This window comes from Perissodus microlepis, chromosome 17 (genome assembly GCF_051167445.1).
Source record: "Perissodus microlepis isolate ML-2025 ecotype Zambia chromosome 17, ASM5116744v1, whole genome shotgun sequence".
Classification (NCBI taxonomy): Eukaryota; Metazoa; Chordata; class Actinopteri; order Cichliformes; family Cichlidae; genus Perissodus; species Perissodus microlepis.
In genome coordinates, this window is record NC_140477.1 from 24,522,920 (window position 1) to 24,539,972 (window position 17,053).

At 38.0% G+C, this 17,053-nt stretch overlaps 1 protein-coding gene across 1 annotated transcript; it reads left to right on the forward strand.

Moving 5' to 3' along the window:
* Nucleotides 1-1,674: 1,674 nt before the first annotated feature.
* Nucleotides 1,675-9,757, forward strand: gorab (golgin, rab6-interacting). The gene is made up of 5 exons (XM_084910763.1): nucleotides 1,675-1,856; nucleotides 1,970-2,294; nucleotides 4,510-4,611; nucleotides 4,796-4,936; nucleotides 7,820-9,757. The coding sequence occupies exons 1-5, from the start codon at nucleotides 1,802-1,804 to the stop codon at nucleotides 8,220-8,222; spliced, it is 1,026 nt and encodes a 341-aa protein (XP_084766889.1). The 5' UTR covers nucleotides 1,675-1,801; the 3' UTR covers nucleotides 8,223-9,757.
* The last annotated feature ends 7,296 nt before the right edge of the window (nucleotides 9,758-17,053 follow it).

A 17,053-nucleotide genomic window follows, 5' to 3' on the forward strand; every position in this document is an offset into this window, starting at 1 on the left:
CAAAGTACAAGAAAGAATCTGCTGGCCTCTCCGCTAGCCCCCATTCATTGTGAGCTGTACCTGGCTACACCCTCAGTGACAGAGACATTTTTCTATAAGATTGAATTAAGCACAGCTTTCAGCGACGTGTAAACGATGGATGCACATATTAACTGAGAGGGGATTAGCTTTATTGCAGCGCTGTCTGAGATATAAGGAGAGAGATCGCTTTACTTCGGAACTGTTTCATTCATGACTATTTTTAGATTTGACGCTTGTCCTGACTGAACCTGGTTTAATTACTGCCACCTTACAAACATGTGGTATGTAGGCCATTAATAGAAAGATGAATATTTAAGATCAAAGTGCTAATTAATGGTAGGACTTCTTTGAGTGTGAGTATGATTGTTTTTTCTCTAATTGTTACATTTTTTCTTGAAGAAATGTATTAAGTCACAGCTAGTTACTGTGAGAGGAAAGTTCAAAGAGCTCTAACTCTTTGTCACCCGGGCTATAGTACTGAAGAAAAACATGGGGTTGTTCTTCTTTTCTTGAATCAGTGATACAAGTAAGATGTCCCAGCTTTAGGAAAGCCTTTGTTGTTATCATTGTTTTTCCTTTGTTTATGGAGCAACAAACTCTTTTTGTGGGCTAAATAAAGATCTTCTAATTTAGTGAGATGCCATTTCCTCTCTAGCTTACTGTTTGTCTGGCTTAAGGTGCACGTTTGAGAGTCATGCCTGGGAGTCAAGTGCTTTTAATTTGAAGCTTTATTTTCAGTGGAGCCACAGTATCAAAGGTCATATGCAGTGAGGTAGTAGCACTACTAATGAGATAACTGAGGTAGATCTGGGGTAGTTGTTCTGTACTGTGTCAGCACATGGTATTGAAGAGAGTAACAATGGAGGAATTAAACATCCTTAATATAATCCTTAATAACCTTAAATTTAGTTTACTTCCTGAAAGATGCCTACTGTACTGAAATGTATTCCCCACTGCTGTGTGAATTTTAAAATGTTATTAAGAGAGTATAGCCCTGTAGACTTGTTCATCTTGCTGACGTAAACTCTGTCTTTGAATTAATAAATGTATCTCATGGCTGTAGATACTTCAATGAAAGTGTTCTTCATTTGGTGAGATATTTTCAGGAGAGTTTTTTCCCCCATAGAAGAGAAAGGGAACCTGTAATTATCCACTTCAGTTGCCTTCCATAGTATTCCCATTCATTGAACTTGCAAGTGCATTCTTTAATTTTAGGAAGTAATCAAATTGTTGTATAAAGTCCTAAAAGTTTCTACTAGCTCTCAGTTTTCGTTTGTTTTGTTTTGTGATAAATAATGCATCCTAGGACGTGTGTGTGTGTGTGTGTGTGTAAAAAATCAATTAATTAATCAACAACACTTAATGACCATCAAGCCACAAGCACAGAACACAAGAACATTTTCAGTCTGTTGATCAGGTGTTCAGAACGTTGCCTTTTATCTTTTTTATACAAATGATATTAAGTTGCGAAGATAAATAAAATAACTCGAAGCACATTTTAAGCTCATCAACGTATAATTATCTAAAGAATATACTGCTATTATTCTTGTTGATGATCTCAATTAGATTTCAAGTTAGTGCGTTCTTCTTCGTTGTTTTAATTCAGGCGATATGTAGGACTTCAATTTCGTGGGTCTTTTTGGGGTCCTTGACGTGGCATTAATAAACAAAGATGGCGGTGGCGTTTACACCTCCGTTGAACTTTACTCTGAATTAAAAACTTTGTAGTCTTAAGTAATTTGAGTATTTCCTACATGTTTCTCGTTAGTCGAGTTGCAAAATGAGCGGTTGGGCCGGTTTTTCAGACGAGGAGCTGCGCAGGATACAGCAAAAGGGTGCGCTAACCTTTCTTGCTGCTAGTGAGAGTCGGAACACTCAGCACTTCATTCTGATATTTTATTCCTACTTCTTTTTTTTAGTAGTAACCATGGTCACGTGTACTTTTCAGACTCTACTGTATCTGCACCTCCAGTGCGGGGTCGAAAACCAGCTTCAGGTAACCGGAGTCGGCAGCAGTTGCAGCGAGAAAGAGCTCTGCAGTCAGCAGCCCAGAAAAACGTAGCAGCCGAGTCACTGGTTCTTTCACCCGAACAACAACTCACCAAACCGTCCCCGAGGGAAGAGCCTAAACCCACAGCCCCGGCGACAACACCCACTGTCAAACAAGAGGTGCAGCAGAAGCCCGCTATAATGAAGCACAATGAAAACAACCAACTGACTACAGAAGAAGAAACCCCAGTGGTTAAAGAGCTGGATAAGCAAGAGATTGAATTGTTAGTATGATTTTGTTCTCATGTGCACTGTAAAGATGACAGGTAAACTGACCAATATTTACATAGTAGGTATAATACCAGGGTAGCAAACATGCCCAAATATGTAAACATAATTGTGTGTTTTCATGCACATGCTGGGCCATTCTGTGCCCTTCTTTGAGACTGTATCACAGTGAATCTAAATACACAAATAGATCCAAAATTTGTTGGACAAAACACATTTTTTGCAGTTTTACCACAAAGGATTTTAAAACAATCAAGACGTGATTGAAGTGCAGACTTTCAGCTTTGATTAATAACATTTTTAGAAAAAGTTATCATCAACTGTTTAGAAACCATACCCATTTTTATGCATAGTCCCCCATATTCAAAGGCTCAAAAGCATTTGGACAAATTTAATTTTAAATATAAGGATAATTTTTAATAATTGGAAACAGTCTTCCTGCATATTTTTATCTGGTCGTCTTTCTGATACAAATTCATGTTGATTTTATTTAGCCAAAGAATTAATTTTCAGCAGGCTCTTTCAGATGTTTTTTTGGTAAAGTCTACTCTGGTCTTCTTGTTCTTGAATGTAATTAGTAGTAGTAAAGCTTTGCATTTCCCCACATAAAAGTACCTCTTGATTTCAGACGTTGATAATGATACCCACCTCCTTGGGAGTGTTCTTGACTTTCTTAGAAGTATGCAATGCCCCCTTAATAATGTAGTACCGAATGGGTTATCACGTACCTCCTCCGGCTAGGAAATGTTGACATTCAATTGTGACATTGATTTGAGATCATATCAACTGACTCTAGTTAATACGTCTTTAAAAATAAAAGTCTAGGAAAGTTTTTCATATATAAAGCTAACATTTCACAGCAATCATTATATATGTCATTGGGTTTCAGAGACAGTCCTGCGGAAAATGTTCCAAAAAGATTAGTAGCTGAAATTATCCTTCTGTTAATCCATTAAAATAAATTGAAGATCTGCGCTTTGGTCACATGCAGATCATTTGATCCAAAATCCACTGTGGTGTTGTACAAAGAGAAAACTGATTTTAAAAGAAATCTCACTTTGTCCAATAAATTATGGACCTAACTGTAATTCTGTATATTTGGTTTCTAGCAGTGATTTGTATCATTAATGTGTGTTGTGGTTTTGCGTGTATCTGCAGTCTATCTGGGTGAGAAACAAAACTTTAACTTACCACAGTAGATGGCTCCTCTCTGCCCCAACTTTGCGGTTGGATGCATAGCACTCATCAGTGCTGTATCAATGTTTAGTTAATGTTCTAGTCAAACATAAAAGTGATGGTTGTGGAAAATAAACGCCTGTGCTTCTGTATAGACAAATCATTGGAAATTAGTCAAAAAAAGTCGTAGTCAAAATTCCTTTGACTACGATGACCTGGATGACTGAGAACCTTCACAGACACATTGGAAATTATTGATTTCCATACTTCCAGGACACAGGACTTGTCAGGGTATCCTGTCATTGTAACAGTGGCTGTGGATCCTTTGGTTCCTGTGGGTTTCCAAAATATGGCCTCTATGGAACAGACTTGTTTCAGATTTGGAACAGATTTAGATGTGTGTAGTTTGGGAGACCTGTAAAAACTCTGGGTTCTTTGTCCTGCTCCTTTAACGCTTCCTGAGGAGTGTTTTTTGCACTGCAAGTGTTGAACTTTCTTGCAGAAGCAGGACGATTTTGCTAGGGACTGTTGTTCTCATGGAGGGTGTGGGGCCTTGGTTGGTGGGTGATGTGGATCAACGTGATATCCACAAGAATGATGCATGATTCTTTTGGTTATCTTTGGCTGTCAAAGCAAGCATATTATATGATGCATGTGATTTGAGTGATGTATAAATGACAGTACTGTCGGTCTTGTACACATGTGGCTCACATTTCATTAAATTCATGCATACTACCTCAGCACTGTCCACATCTTACTCAGTTTCTCTCTGGGATGAATAAGGTTTCTCTGATTCAGATTCTGATCTGCACCAGATACTTGGAAAAAACGGAATCAGAATATCAACACACAATGATCAAAATCTTAATAATAATAATTTGCCAAACCCATACCATACGGTGCTGTTGTGTTTGTAAATTAGAACGATTTTGAAAGACACTGCTCCTTTCATAATCCTGATGTTTTTTTTGTTTGGTCTTTCGGAGATGAAATTGCAAATGCATTTGTTTAAATTCTCATTTTGTGTGATGGCAGACGGGAAAAGACGCGTCTGGAGCAACTTCAGCAAGAGCAAAAAATCATCGAAGAGAGGAACAAACGCAAGAAAGCTCTGCTGGCAAAAACTATCGCTGAGAAGTAAGTGTATATATAGTTTCATTCTTTTGATAGTTGTTATGAACACAGAGGCTCAAAAGAGGCCCCCTTTAAATATCACTAGAGTAACAAGTCAACATGATGAATATAAATGTGCCTCAAAACTGCAACGATTAAGGTCAAGGCAAAAAAACAATATGTGTGAATGGTTTATTATTTTCCACAGATCCAAACAGACTCAGGAAGAGACTGTAAAGCTAAAGAGAATCCAGAAAGAGCTGCAAGCCCTCGACGACATGGTGTCTTGTGACATTGGCATCCTGAGAGGAAAGATAGAGCAAGCCAGTTGGGACTACACAGCTGCAAGGTAGCCTTAACATCAGGAAAAAATATAAAAGAAAGTGTCAGTAAACCTTTTTCCACAGCTGATGTGAATTTGTCACAATATTAAAAGCACAGATGTGTTTTTAATGACTTCATGGCCCACCAGTACACTTATGCCCAATTCACACCTGGTACCTGTGATCCAATCACATTAGTTAGGTCACACCTTAGGCATTAGAATGCATCCACACATACATGTCAGTTGACCAGTTGAAGTGTTACTCTCCACTAGGGATGAATATTGACAAAAATTTCCTTGATCCCAATGCAAGTGGCTGAAAATAAACATGGAAATACCAAAACTGCAGTTCCTCCATTCAGCTGTGTTTGTTCAACTGCTTATCACCTGACAGTAACTCTGTGCTACAGACCATCCAAGAATTTTGTGCTAGTTTTTCCTGAGTGAATTTTTAATGATTTTTATTAGTCTTCTACATTGTGCTGATTAGCAGTACTGTGTATGTGAACCTCTGTAGTGAATCTGCACAGTTTAAAAAGGCAGACTGCTAAATAAACTTGCTAGTGTTATCCCTTGAAGCTTGGTTTAGCAGTCCACCATCTGATCTAAATACAGGCAGTCCTGGCTTTCAGAAAAATCATCATGGAAACAGCCATAATACAAGTGTCGATGATTCAAAATGCAGAGTCTGAATCAGTGGGTGATGTTACAGTGACTTTGTTTTTCTTTTAGATACAGTATGGATATCAGTGCCATTATAGATTGTGGTTATATTTCAGATTGTTGTAGACCATCAAAGGTTGTTTTTAATATCAACACTTCATATGGGGCGATCGTGGCTCAAGAGTTGGCAGTTTGTCTTGTAATCGGAAGGTTTCCGGTTCGAGCCCCGGCTCAGACAGTCTCGGTCGTTGTGTCCTTGGGCAAGACACTTCACCTGTTGCCTACTGGTGGTGGTCAGAGGGCCCGGTGGCGCCAGTGTCCGGCAGCCTCGCCTCTGTCAGGGCAGCTGTTGTTACAATGTAGCTTGCCATCACCAGTGTGTGAATGGGTGGATGACTGGATGTGTAAAGCGCTTTGGGGTCCTTAGGGACTAGTAAAGCGCTATACAAATATAGGCCATTTACCATTTCATTTATTCTTTGCCCCGAGTCAGATCTATATATGACACAGTGATGAGAGTGGAGAAAAATGCTGTGTGAAACAGCCATTGGAGCCTTAGCGTCACGTTGATGTTCTTCCTGGAGCCTCTCCGAAAACCGTTTCTGCTGTCATTCAATTTGTTGAACAGTAACTCCTAAGGGGTGTGTTGCTTTTTATTGCTTTTATTTTCAAAAGTATAAATTCTTGCTAGTACAGGCTGTGCTTTGAAACCATAGAAACACTGCCCCCTACAGTACTCATGTAACCTTTCACAATATATGTGCCATGCTTCAACATACAGAGGACAGAACCGCTAAAATCATGATTCATTTATCATGAAATGCAGGAAGTTAAACCTGTATCTTGTATTATGGTGTTTTACTTTCCCAGTGTAAACAGTCTTCTGTCCTGTGATATGGTAACTCTGTATTTGACCTAGTTCATGAAGCTGCAGCCTGTCGTGTAGTGACATTATCCCTATATCATTACAGGTGTTTGTATAATGAAAAGACAAACCCGACCTTCACACACTCGGTACACTGGATTCTGTTATGATTATGCTGATTTAGTCAGTTGTTAAGATGTTGCTGAGATGCAACATAATAGCTAGAGGTGAAATTTGATTTTTGGAAATGTTTGCCATCATCTGGTTTGTTACCACAGTGTTTCCAAACACCATGTGGTCTTCTGTCCTTTGCAATTAAAACAATATTTCTGCATTCAAACATTCTGAGAGAATAAGCATCTGCTCTCAGCAGGTTACGAGACACTGCCAGTACAGTCGGTTTTAGTTCAGTCACCAACTCTGCATGTGATTTTTATGCATTCATTGAAGTGCACGGTGTTCCAGACATAATAAGCACCAAATGAAAGAAAATTTAAAAAAAAAAACTAAAGTATATGCAAGCACTGTTGAATTTACCTTTTTGTTGGTTGCTGAATAAGTAAAGTGTGTGTGTGTGTGTGTAGTTTCTAAACATTAATTTTAACAAACTTCATCATCAAAGAAATCACCATCTTTTCACAGTCCATGAACTCTGGTCTCCAGTATTTGTCAGTCCCAGTATTGGTGATTGCATTCTGTGAAGACATGCCCTCACTGTGCCTCCGGCTGACTAGCGTGTATTGGTACAGTTAGATGGTTAGGGTAAGGCAGAATGGAAGACGGTCTTCACGAAATGTGAGAGAGGAAAATAACTAATGCTGTGTGCTGTGACACAGAGAGCAGAGAACGTAAGCTCTGTTCCCAAAATGGAGAAACTTTTTATTAAGCAGGCTTTTGATATTTACTCACTAAATGAAGAGTTCAGTAGGAATTGAAGTTATTAGTTACTGCGTTAACTTTATTTACTTTAGTCCATTATTTAATGTCACTATTAACAATAGCAACTGTGTTTATTTGTTGAATCATTATTAATTTAAGTTTGAGTTTATTCTTATATAAATTCTCAGGATTATTTTTCTTGAAAAATGTTGTGAACTCCATTTGTGTTCCTAAGTGGTTAAGGTTTGACAAAAAGCAGAAAGAACAAATGAACACATTTCCTAACACATTGGTCATATGACCAAGGATATTTGGTCATAGCACTTATGAAATATAAATGAACAGGCATACTTGGATCTTTTTCAGCACATATTCTAAATAAAATAAAATAGTTACTTATTCGTGAGGGAAGTTGAGCTCAAAAACTGCATATCATTTCTGAGTGTACTGTTTTGAGCCTCTTCATGTTTCTTAGTCATTTTCTTCTTTTTTCTCCACAGAAAGCGTTATGAGAGGGCAGAAGCTGAATACGTGATAGCCAAGCTGGACCTTCACAAGAAAACGGAGGTGAAGGAACAGCTGACGGAGCATCTCTGCGCCATCATCCAGCAAAATGAGCTGCGCAAAGCCCACAAGCTGGAGGAACTGATGCAGCAGCTACAGCTTCAGGCTTCTGAAGAGGAGCTGGAGAGGCAAAAGGGAGAGGAGAGGAGAAACTTAGAGATGCAGAAAGACGTGGAAAAGGAAAATGGCTCTGTGGAGAGTCAGGAGGTAAAGGTGGAATCAACTAAAAATTGTGGACCTAAGCAGAAAGAGACTGTGAAGGAAGAGACTGGAGATTCTGAGCAAGACTGTAAAACACTAGAAAACTGTCTTCAGAGTGAATCTGTGGCTGTGTCGTGAGGCAATCTTAATCTGTTATGTGCTCTATAAATATCTGTTATATACTGATGGGTGACAAATTGAACAAAGATGTTGTATCAAGTGTCTGTATCAAGGTGTTGACCATCACATGTGGGCAGAACAGCTGATGAGATTGTGGCGATCACTGCCACATACCTCAGTCTAAAATCTGATGACTGTTGAGGCCAGAGCACACGAGTCACGTCATTGTTATCATCTAGTTAAACATGGCATTTGCATCAAATAACTTTGTACTGTAGCTATGACAGAAAAATATTCCCCACAGCATAGTATGCCTGTTTAAAATCAGTACTTATTTTATTTTTTATTTTTAAATTACAACTTTACACTGACAAGACCACGACTGATTGCTAGCAAAGCATCGTTTCCAGATCGACGAAGGGGAGGGGGAAAAAAGACACAATACAAAGTGAAAAACACTTACAACATGATTCTCCAGCTGACAAGTTTTCCATGTTGGCATCCTTGACAGCCTTGGTTAATACAGAAGAAGCATCGTTATGTTTTGGGTTGTATTTTTGTTTTAAAAAGTCGCAGCTCATAGAAAGCTGTATGTTACTAACACGATTGGTTAGTCTGAAAAACTCATGTTTTAAGCGAAAGCTCGCAGAGAACATCTGGTCTGATTTCTGGTGTTATGTGTTTCACACATTTTTTTTTTTTTATTCTATTTTGTGAGGCTGCTTCTATTTAATTGTTTAAACATTGAGAACTTTACCTCCTTTTGTTAAATAAAGAGTTTGTAGAATATTAATATATCGGGCTTGAGAAACATGAGTACTGTATCCCCGCTGGCTTTGAGTGAAATATTTAAAGCAATAGACTGGCTAGAGTCGTGTTCAGTTGCTGGGTAAATCGAAGGGTATCTTGTAGCTGTTATCTTCAGGTGTGCACTTTTATGTTTGTGTGTGCTTAAAAAGCAAAGTCCTCTTCTTCCAAACATGGTTTTCCATCACATCTCTGAGCATGGGTTGAATTCAGAAGATGAGTGTTTTTGATTGTTGTGTCTTTGTGGTAAAATTGGAAGGACTGGTTGTGTTTACTTTGCAGAAAGCCGGCGTTTCATGCATATGGAGTGAGGCATTAATCATTAATCCCTTTCTGTTCTGAATACAAACTGTCGTGACTTATGTGTTGTAGATGACGCTATTTGCTGGTGCTGGGCTTGTATTTCACAAAGCTAGAACTCTTGTCAGTTCAGCTAAGGAGCAGTGGGCTTGCACGGTAAGGTGATATCTGTTAATGTATACTCTCAGCTGCATGTGTTTCTGCATACTCCAAGCTTATCTTTTCTCTTAGAGTACATTTTTGACAGCGTGTCAGAAAATGTATAAGAATCTAATGTAAATGTAAATCTATGTAAGTGAAAATGACCAAAGTCTGATTCATTTGTGTGTTCAGAAAAATACATAAAGGCTATTTAAATGGGGTAAAAAAAATATTTTAAAACGTCATATTTTAGAGATGTACAAAAGGGTAATATTTTACTAAAATAAACTTTTTTAAATTGAAAATTTCCATTTGTATTTTCTTTGCGTTCATCTTTTTTGGTAGAAGGTTATCTACTGAACTGAAGCTTGCTGTGTGGGAAGGAATTTACACTGTGACCACTTTGGGTCTCCAATCGCTTTCTCAAAGTTTTTCAAAGTGCAGTGTTTTTGTATACTGCTTTGAGATTTTACAGCTCCCCGGTCACATCTGGCTGTCTGAAGGGGAGACCGTAAAAGCAGCTTTTTAATTAGTCGGAAGGTTTAAGTTCACAGAAGGAGAGTGACCACCGTCCGTCTGTCCCTGTAGAACCTCTAGGATTCTGTTCCCAATTACCCAAATGAACTAAAACAGATTATTATGTCATTTTTTTGAGCATCCATTTAAAAATAAAATGTAATCTAGTGTACTCTCATATAGGCTACATAACTCGGCTATTTTGAATTGTGCATTTCAGGAGTATTGTAATTTTATGCAGCTTCATACATCTATACCGATCTTTATACTATATTTAAGAGGAAAACATTGTCATTTTTAATCCACATAAATGACTCCCCTGATTCACACTATGTACACATAAAAATGTCTGTCATGTCACTTTGGTCTGCAGTAGAATCTTGAATATCCTTAAAGTAGTGTTTTCAAAGTTAATCGCTAAGATAAATGCCGCTTTCAAATATGTCCTAAGTCACAGCTCTTTATCTGTAAAACATTCTGAACTGACTCTTACACACTTTAGAAATGTAGCTCAACTTGGACCGGCTGCAACATTAAATGCTGCTTCCATCTATATGAGTAGCTGTGGCAACATGAGAGGGTTGGTTAGTATGAAACGCTGTCACATACCAAAAGCTTGCAAAAAACATCCGGTCTGATTTGTAGTTTGTGTAGTCACTCAGTCAGATCGTTTGATCTTTCCAGGGTGGGTATTTCACACAAGTAAAAATGACATAAATAACCAGAATATACAGTAACTTTAGCAGCATGAATGCAACCATTTGGCATGCAATGCACAAGTCAGATTTAGATGACTTTATAATATCCACTTGCTCTGTGTACTGAAGGAATCACAGCACAAATATGACCCTAGTTTAGTCACACACAGAAACATGAGAATCGGAGCACACCTGACACAAACACGGTCCCTGTAGAATCTCATGACTGTTTTAAATTCCTGCCCTTCCATCTTTTAACTAATATTCAATAAGTTTTGCACTAGAAAGCAACTATTTGATAAAAAAATAACGTATGTTAACACGGCAAAATACTTTCGTTTTCAGCTATTTTATTTTATTCTGCGGCTGCTGTTATTAACGTTTCTTCTATTTTTATTGACAATGTTAGACTTTACATTCTCCCATATGCTCAAAAATAAGATTGTTTATTCTGCATTCGATTCATCACTGCTGCAGTTTTAGTCTAAAATTGTTGCAGTCCTTCCAGATAACTCCGAAGGGGACTCCCTGTGAAAGGAAATGTGTTCTAAATTATGACAAAGAAAAATGAGAAGATACAGGCAGCGCAGATTAAGCCATCCAACGGGGCTTCAATCTACAGCAATCGCTTGTACACTGGAAATACATGTGTGTGAGAGAGTGTGTGTGTTGGGTCCTGAGTCGGACTTCAGAGAGCAGAGGGTTTATAAAGTAAAGTGTGATTTATGTGGCGCTGCCGTCCCTCGACAGGTCGAGAAAGACCCTGAAACCCGAGAAGTCCGGCAGCCACAGAGAAACGGGGGGTGGGGGGTGGGGGGAAATCAAGTTTTCTTAAAAATATCAGCCATCTGGACGAGCCGGACTTCACCTCCACGCAGAGTCAACTCTGAACTCAACCTCAGTACCACGGCACAAGATAAGCATGTGTGCCATCAACGTTTTTGAGCGGAAACGGTGTTTTATACGGGATCTCCTCCTTATTCTGTTAACGGTCTGCTCTGGAAATTAAGAAACTAACCAGTAAATGAAACAAATGTCACTTCTGTTTCTGATTGAATTTTAAATACTTGAGCCGAATTAATGCTCAGGATCCCGCCAGTAGATTCAATCTTTGTAAATGTGAACTATAGAGTTGAAATCGTGCTGTGCCTGTTTCAGCTACACTTTCAAAGAAATCTTTCGACAAGGCTGTTTTACTTTAAAAGGAAAATAAATTTATTTCAGGGGAGAAAGAAATAAAAATAAACTCATTTATTAAAACAAATAGTCATATACATTTATATATCAAATGAAATTAGTCACTCTAACTTTAAACAAAGACGAATTAAATCTTAAACACATAAATATCGGACCCAAGACTTTATGAGGAGAAGTAGTTATTTATTTACACAGTATGTCTTATGATGATGAGTTCTAAAGAGTCCCTGGTTGCAGGCTGTTCCGAGCGGTTTCTGGGGCTTTGTAATAATGAGAATCAGCGCGGCCGAATTAATCTCACACGGCCACTTGTTCTGTAAACTCTCCGTGTTGTTTTAATCAGGAGCAGATTTGCTTTTTTATGTCGGAACACCACAGACCGTTTACAGTTACAACAGTGCTGCATGTGAGCCGCCTGCAACAATGGAGAGAGCAGCGGAACAAAACCAGTCATAAAATATAAAGAGGGGACACATACATGAAGTACATTTACTCGCAATTACGCGCAATTACTGTTACACCGCGTTTATCTGACAGCTGGAGTTACTTTGCACATTCCAAATGGAGATAAAGTTATTTTATATGCCTGTTTGTGCGCGAACGTCTTTTATCGCCATCAAAGTTTGGAATATTCTATATTTTCATACAAAGCTCGCGGTTTTTGCCGTCTGTTCCTCACTAGACACTTTATGTTGTATAGTTGTGTTTTTTTTTTTATAATTTAAACACATTGCTTATTTAAGCAATATTATCCATTCGTGATCTCATAATAGGAAAATCAGCATTACGACATATAAACGCATAAATGAATAGAATGCGTGAAGTTCAGCCTAGTAGGCCTAAATAACACATTTTCCTTATTTTCTGTGCGCTTAAGACGATAACAGGGTCAGATGATCTGCACAGTTCTGGGGTCTTTGGTTAGTGATCTATCGCCATTCCTACTTAAACCCCGATAGCTGTCTCTGAAAACTGTAATCAGTTTAGAATCTGTGTGGGAGAGCCGCAGAGCTCGGTACGCGAGGAGAAATCCCGGTGCAGCCGCTGCAATCAGGCGGCGTGCAGGGGGTGGGCGTGTGTGCAACATATGGTTCCCTGCACAGGATGTAAAGAGTCAACAAGGAGGCCATTTACTCCCAATTAGGGAAATAAAACAGGACAGGGGCCAAAACGCTACTCCAATCAGCACCAGGGGTCACTGGACAGCGGCGGCGGCGGGCCGGGCCCCTCATCATCATCATCATCCTCAGCCCGGGGCCAAGGCTACACAGAGGGACTGAGCTAATGCACAATGAGCAGACAAAGAAAACACATTACGACCAAGAGGGAGGTTTTGGTTTAAATTTGTATATTTTGACTGGCAAGTAGTGGAAGAAGTGCATGGGCCCAAAATGACAGAATACAGTATTAATATTATTACTGCGCATTCTAAGTACATGTTGCAGAATTCACACAGTGCACGAGTCATTTGATTTGACTAGCTGTAACTGATACATTTGCATTTAAATTGTTTCTGTGCACATAAAGAGAAAACATTTGTGGAATGACACTCTTATGAGACTGTTCGTTTTTGTATAAGGTGCAACATTTTCCATGTTTGATCTTCGAGTAATCCAAAAGTATTCAGATGATCTTTTTTTGGTTGCTTATTTTAAAAACATTTCTACACTGTAAGTGACATGATGCACTGTTTTCTCCAAGTTCAATAACAATCTAATGAACTAAACAAAAGCAGCAAAGTTCAGTTTGGAGATATGACTTAAAATATAAATGGAAAAATCACAAAACCTGAAAAATAAATCCAATACAAAACCAAACTAACATCAGCATATAAGTCACTGTATTTTTCTATGCCTATGTATTTACAATGCATATGCATTGTAAATATTTAGGTCGTGTCATCTGTGAATTCTGAAAATTAATTTAATGGAATCCATCAATGTACAGCTTGCGGCTCAATTCGAACTATTATAGAAGTATAATTTCTTTTTGACATTAATTTTGGATTCTGAAAGTGGTTGTTTTTCACATTACATATTAAAAAGTTCATCAACCAGAATCTGTCAAATTTGTTCTACAGTCTGTATTTTCTTGTGTGTGGATGGAAGCCTTATAGAGTGCATCTGCAGGCTGAAGATTGAAAACTAACAAGTCAAACAAAAAATATGATAGAATAGTTCAAGGGAAAAAACATGTTTAGACATGCTTCATAAAGACTTTTTCACTTTCCCTCCACCAACTGCAAAACAGTGCACACTCTAATTATCCCTCTACACACTTTCAGTTCTGACATAAAATAGAGAGTAAAGTTTCAGGAGTCTGTGATCAGGTTGCACTCAAAAATCACCAAAACCCGTTTTGTGAAACTTTGCATTAATTTATGACCATTCCTGTTTTTGGCTTGTGCACAGCCCTAAGATTTGTGAGATGCACTTTATTGAAGTTAAATCTGAGCCCAGAAGTTGCCTGTCAAACTCAAACAGATGATGTAACACATCATGTAAAAAAGCACACACACACACACACACACACACACAAAACCACTTGAAGCTTGTAATTAACTGTTGGTTGTGATTTGGGGAATAAAGAAAGTCACATTAATGTAGAATAAATACAAAAAAGCGTTGCAACAACAACACTGAAATGCATAGCATACATTTTTTGTATTCATATGGTAATGTTAAACTTGGTTAGGCATGTTTTTTTTTTTAAACAGTCTCATTAAAGCAGTGCTTATGTTACTGGTATGACGTGATCACAGCACTTGGGCATTTCTACATCTTGAAATTCATTTATGACTGAATATTTCTGACTTTGATGGCCTATGTTCCTGTTTTGGGCTGCTCTGTCAGTCTGTCAGCTATGTTAGAATGCACAGACTGATACAATGATATTTATTGGAAACATTAAATATGTGCAAGCTATTGAATGAAGCTGAAATAAGTGGAATACTTATTTTTGTATTTGAACCATGTTATCATTTGTCTCTGAAGTGCTTTAAATGTGTTTGAGGCTTGGTGTTTTTAGATTATGTTCCATTCATAAATTAAACCCATATATTGTAACAGCAAAATAATGTGCACAAATAAATCATTTGCAAAGTACTTTTGTGCAAACCCTGATACTGATTTCTAAACCATTTCAGCCACATGCACAGATTTTTCCTGCTAACATCACTTCTGCAGGATGGCCTATTCGTCTCAGAGATGTTTGGACATTTCGATTTGCCACAGACAAACTGTAGCAGCCAGGGCAAACAAGTCACTTTCACATTGAGCTCAGAACAAAGAATAGGGGCCCTGAATGAGAACACTGAGCTTGAGTCATGGGGAGGCCTTTTCCCCCCATTTTTCATTCTTTCTTTTTTTTTCTTCGTCTTCTTTTTTTTTTCCTTAGCTGGCACCAGAATCGACTTGTAGCCATGAAAAGCGAATCTGGGGGAAAGCTAATGATGAAAAAGTCTACTCTATCCCTGTGCCTTCATTAAATACATGGAAAGAGCGAGTGAGGCACATCTGGATTCAATCGGTGGCCCTTTGATGGCATCAAGTGTTCTTTTCCCAGATCAGGGGCTGGAAGCTACAGGACGTCTATGGCACCTCAGAGCCTAGAGTCAACTCTTGCCATCTGAATACATGACCCCACTGCCATAACTGGGTGGCTGTGGTTCGTGAGGTAGCGCAGGTTATCTACGAATCGGAAGCTGAGCGGTTCAATCCCCCCCCCACTCTCTTTTAGTCTGAAGCTTCCTTGGACAAGAGTTGCAAAAAAAACACTTGTATATATATAAAAGTGTTTTTAATGCTGACTTAGTAGAAAAATTAAGTACCATTTCATTTACAACAACACTAGCTCCTTCCATTTCATCCCTCAACCTCCTTCACTCAGCTAACCTCTAGCTTGTGTATGAGACAGGAGTCAATACATAATCAAAGCATTTCATGCTTTTCTAGATTTCACTCCACTATATTTTATCTAGCAAAGAAAGAAAGAAAGAAAGAAAGAAAGGAAAAACTGGCAAATGTGCTGGTAATCCCCTACGATTCTAGTACCAGTATAAATGATTCTTACTGCTTTTTTTCATACTCAGGCTGTTTCATCCTTAGCTGATTTGAAACATGGAAATCCCCCCAGATCTCCAGTTTGAGGAAATTCAATAAATTCACATTGTATTTCTTTCTTTTTTGTTTGTGTATTTGTTTGTGGCCTAGCTATGCTCCTGTTTTTTCTCTGTCTGTCTCTTATTTCATCTCACTTCTCTAAAAAAAGGGATTTTTTTCCTTCTGACCGTTGCCAGGTTCTTAATCACGGGGGATCATTTAGACTCACGCTTTGATACTTTTATGGTCTTTACCTTTTCATATAACACACCTCGATATGTCTTTTGGTCTGTATCCAGCATTTCTGACTTTAATTTTCAATGCTTTGAAAAGATTACAGCTGATAATCAGAATTTTTGCCTTTTATTACATATCAAAATTTTACTGGCACCAGTGAAACTGAAACTGTTTAAGGCCATCAGTTCAACATTCAGCTATGGACAGGAAGGGGAATTTGTAAAAGTACCTGAAAATCCTAGTCTGGTGTAATATTTTAATGGTGTGATGACAGAGGTAAAACTATCATGAAGCTATCAGGGGACGGCTGTCAGGCTCTGGTTGGCTGGTAAATTAATATATTAGATCCTGGACAATATTTGTGAACAGGATGTCATGTAAGACAATTCATCAATTTATTGAATGGGATCTGCGTTTTTTTTTTAAGTGCAGCTCATGTAGATTTTTGCATATTTTGCAATTATAAAGTTTAAAAAAATGTGAAAAAATTCCTTTTTTTTTCCAATTTCTTTAAAGGCCAGACAGTTCAGTGCCTACTCAAGTGCCTGTATATAGATAACCAAGGATTAGACATGGTGCCCACTAAACACATTTGTAGATGCATCAATGATGCCATAAAATATATGTGTTTTTTTGTTTGTTTGTCTGTTTTTTGGCCTTTAATACAGTTTACTTTGTTTTGAAGACCATCCATGAGATATTTTACAAACTTTAAAAAAAAATTTTTTTTTAAAGTTTGTTTGTTTTTTCTTTTGTTTTTAGAATGTATTTAGTGGCAGGAACATCACATGTAACATACAAATAAATACACTGTCAAGAAATGTAAAACTCGTGCGTTTCTTTTTCGCAATCT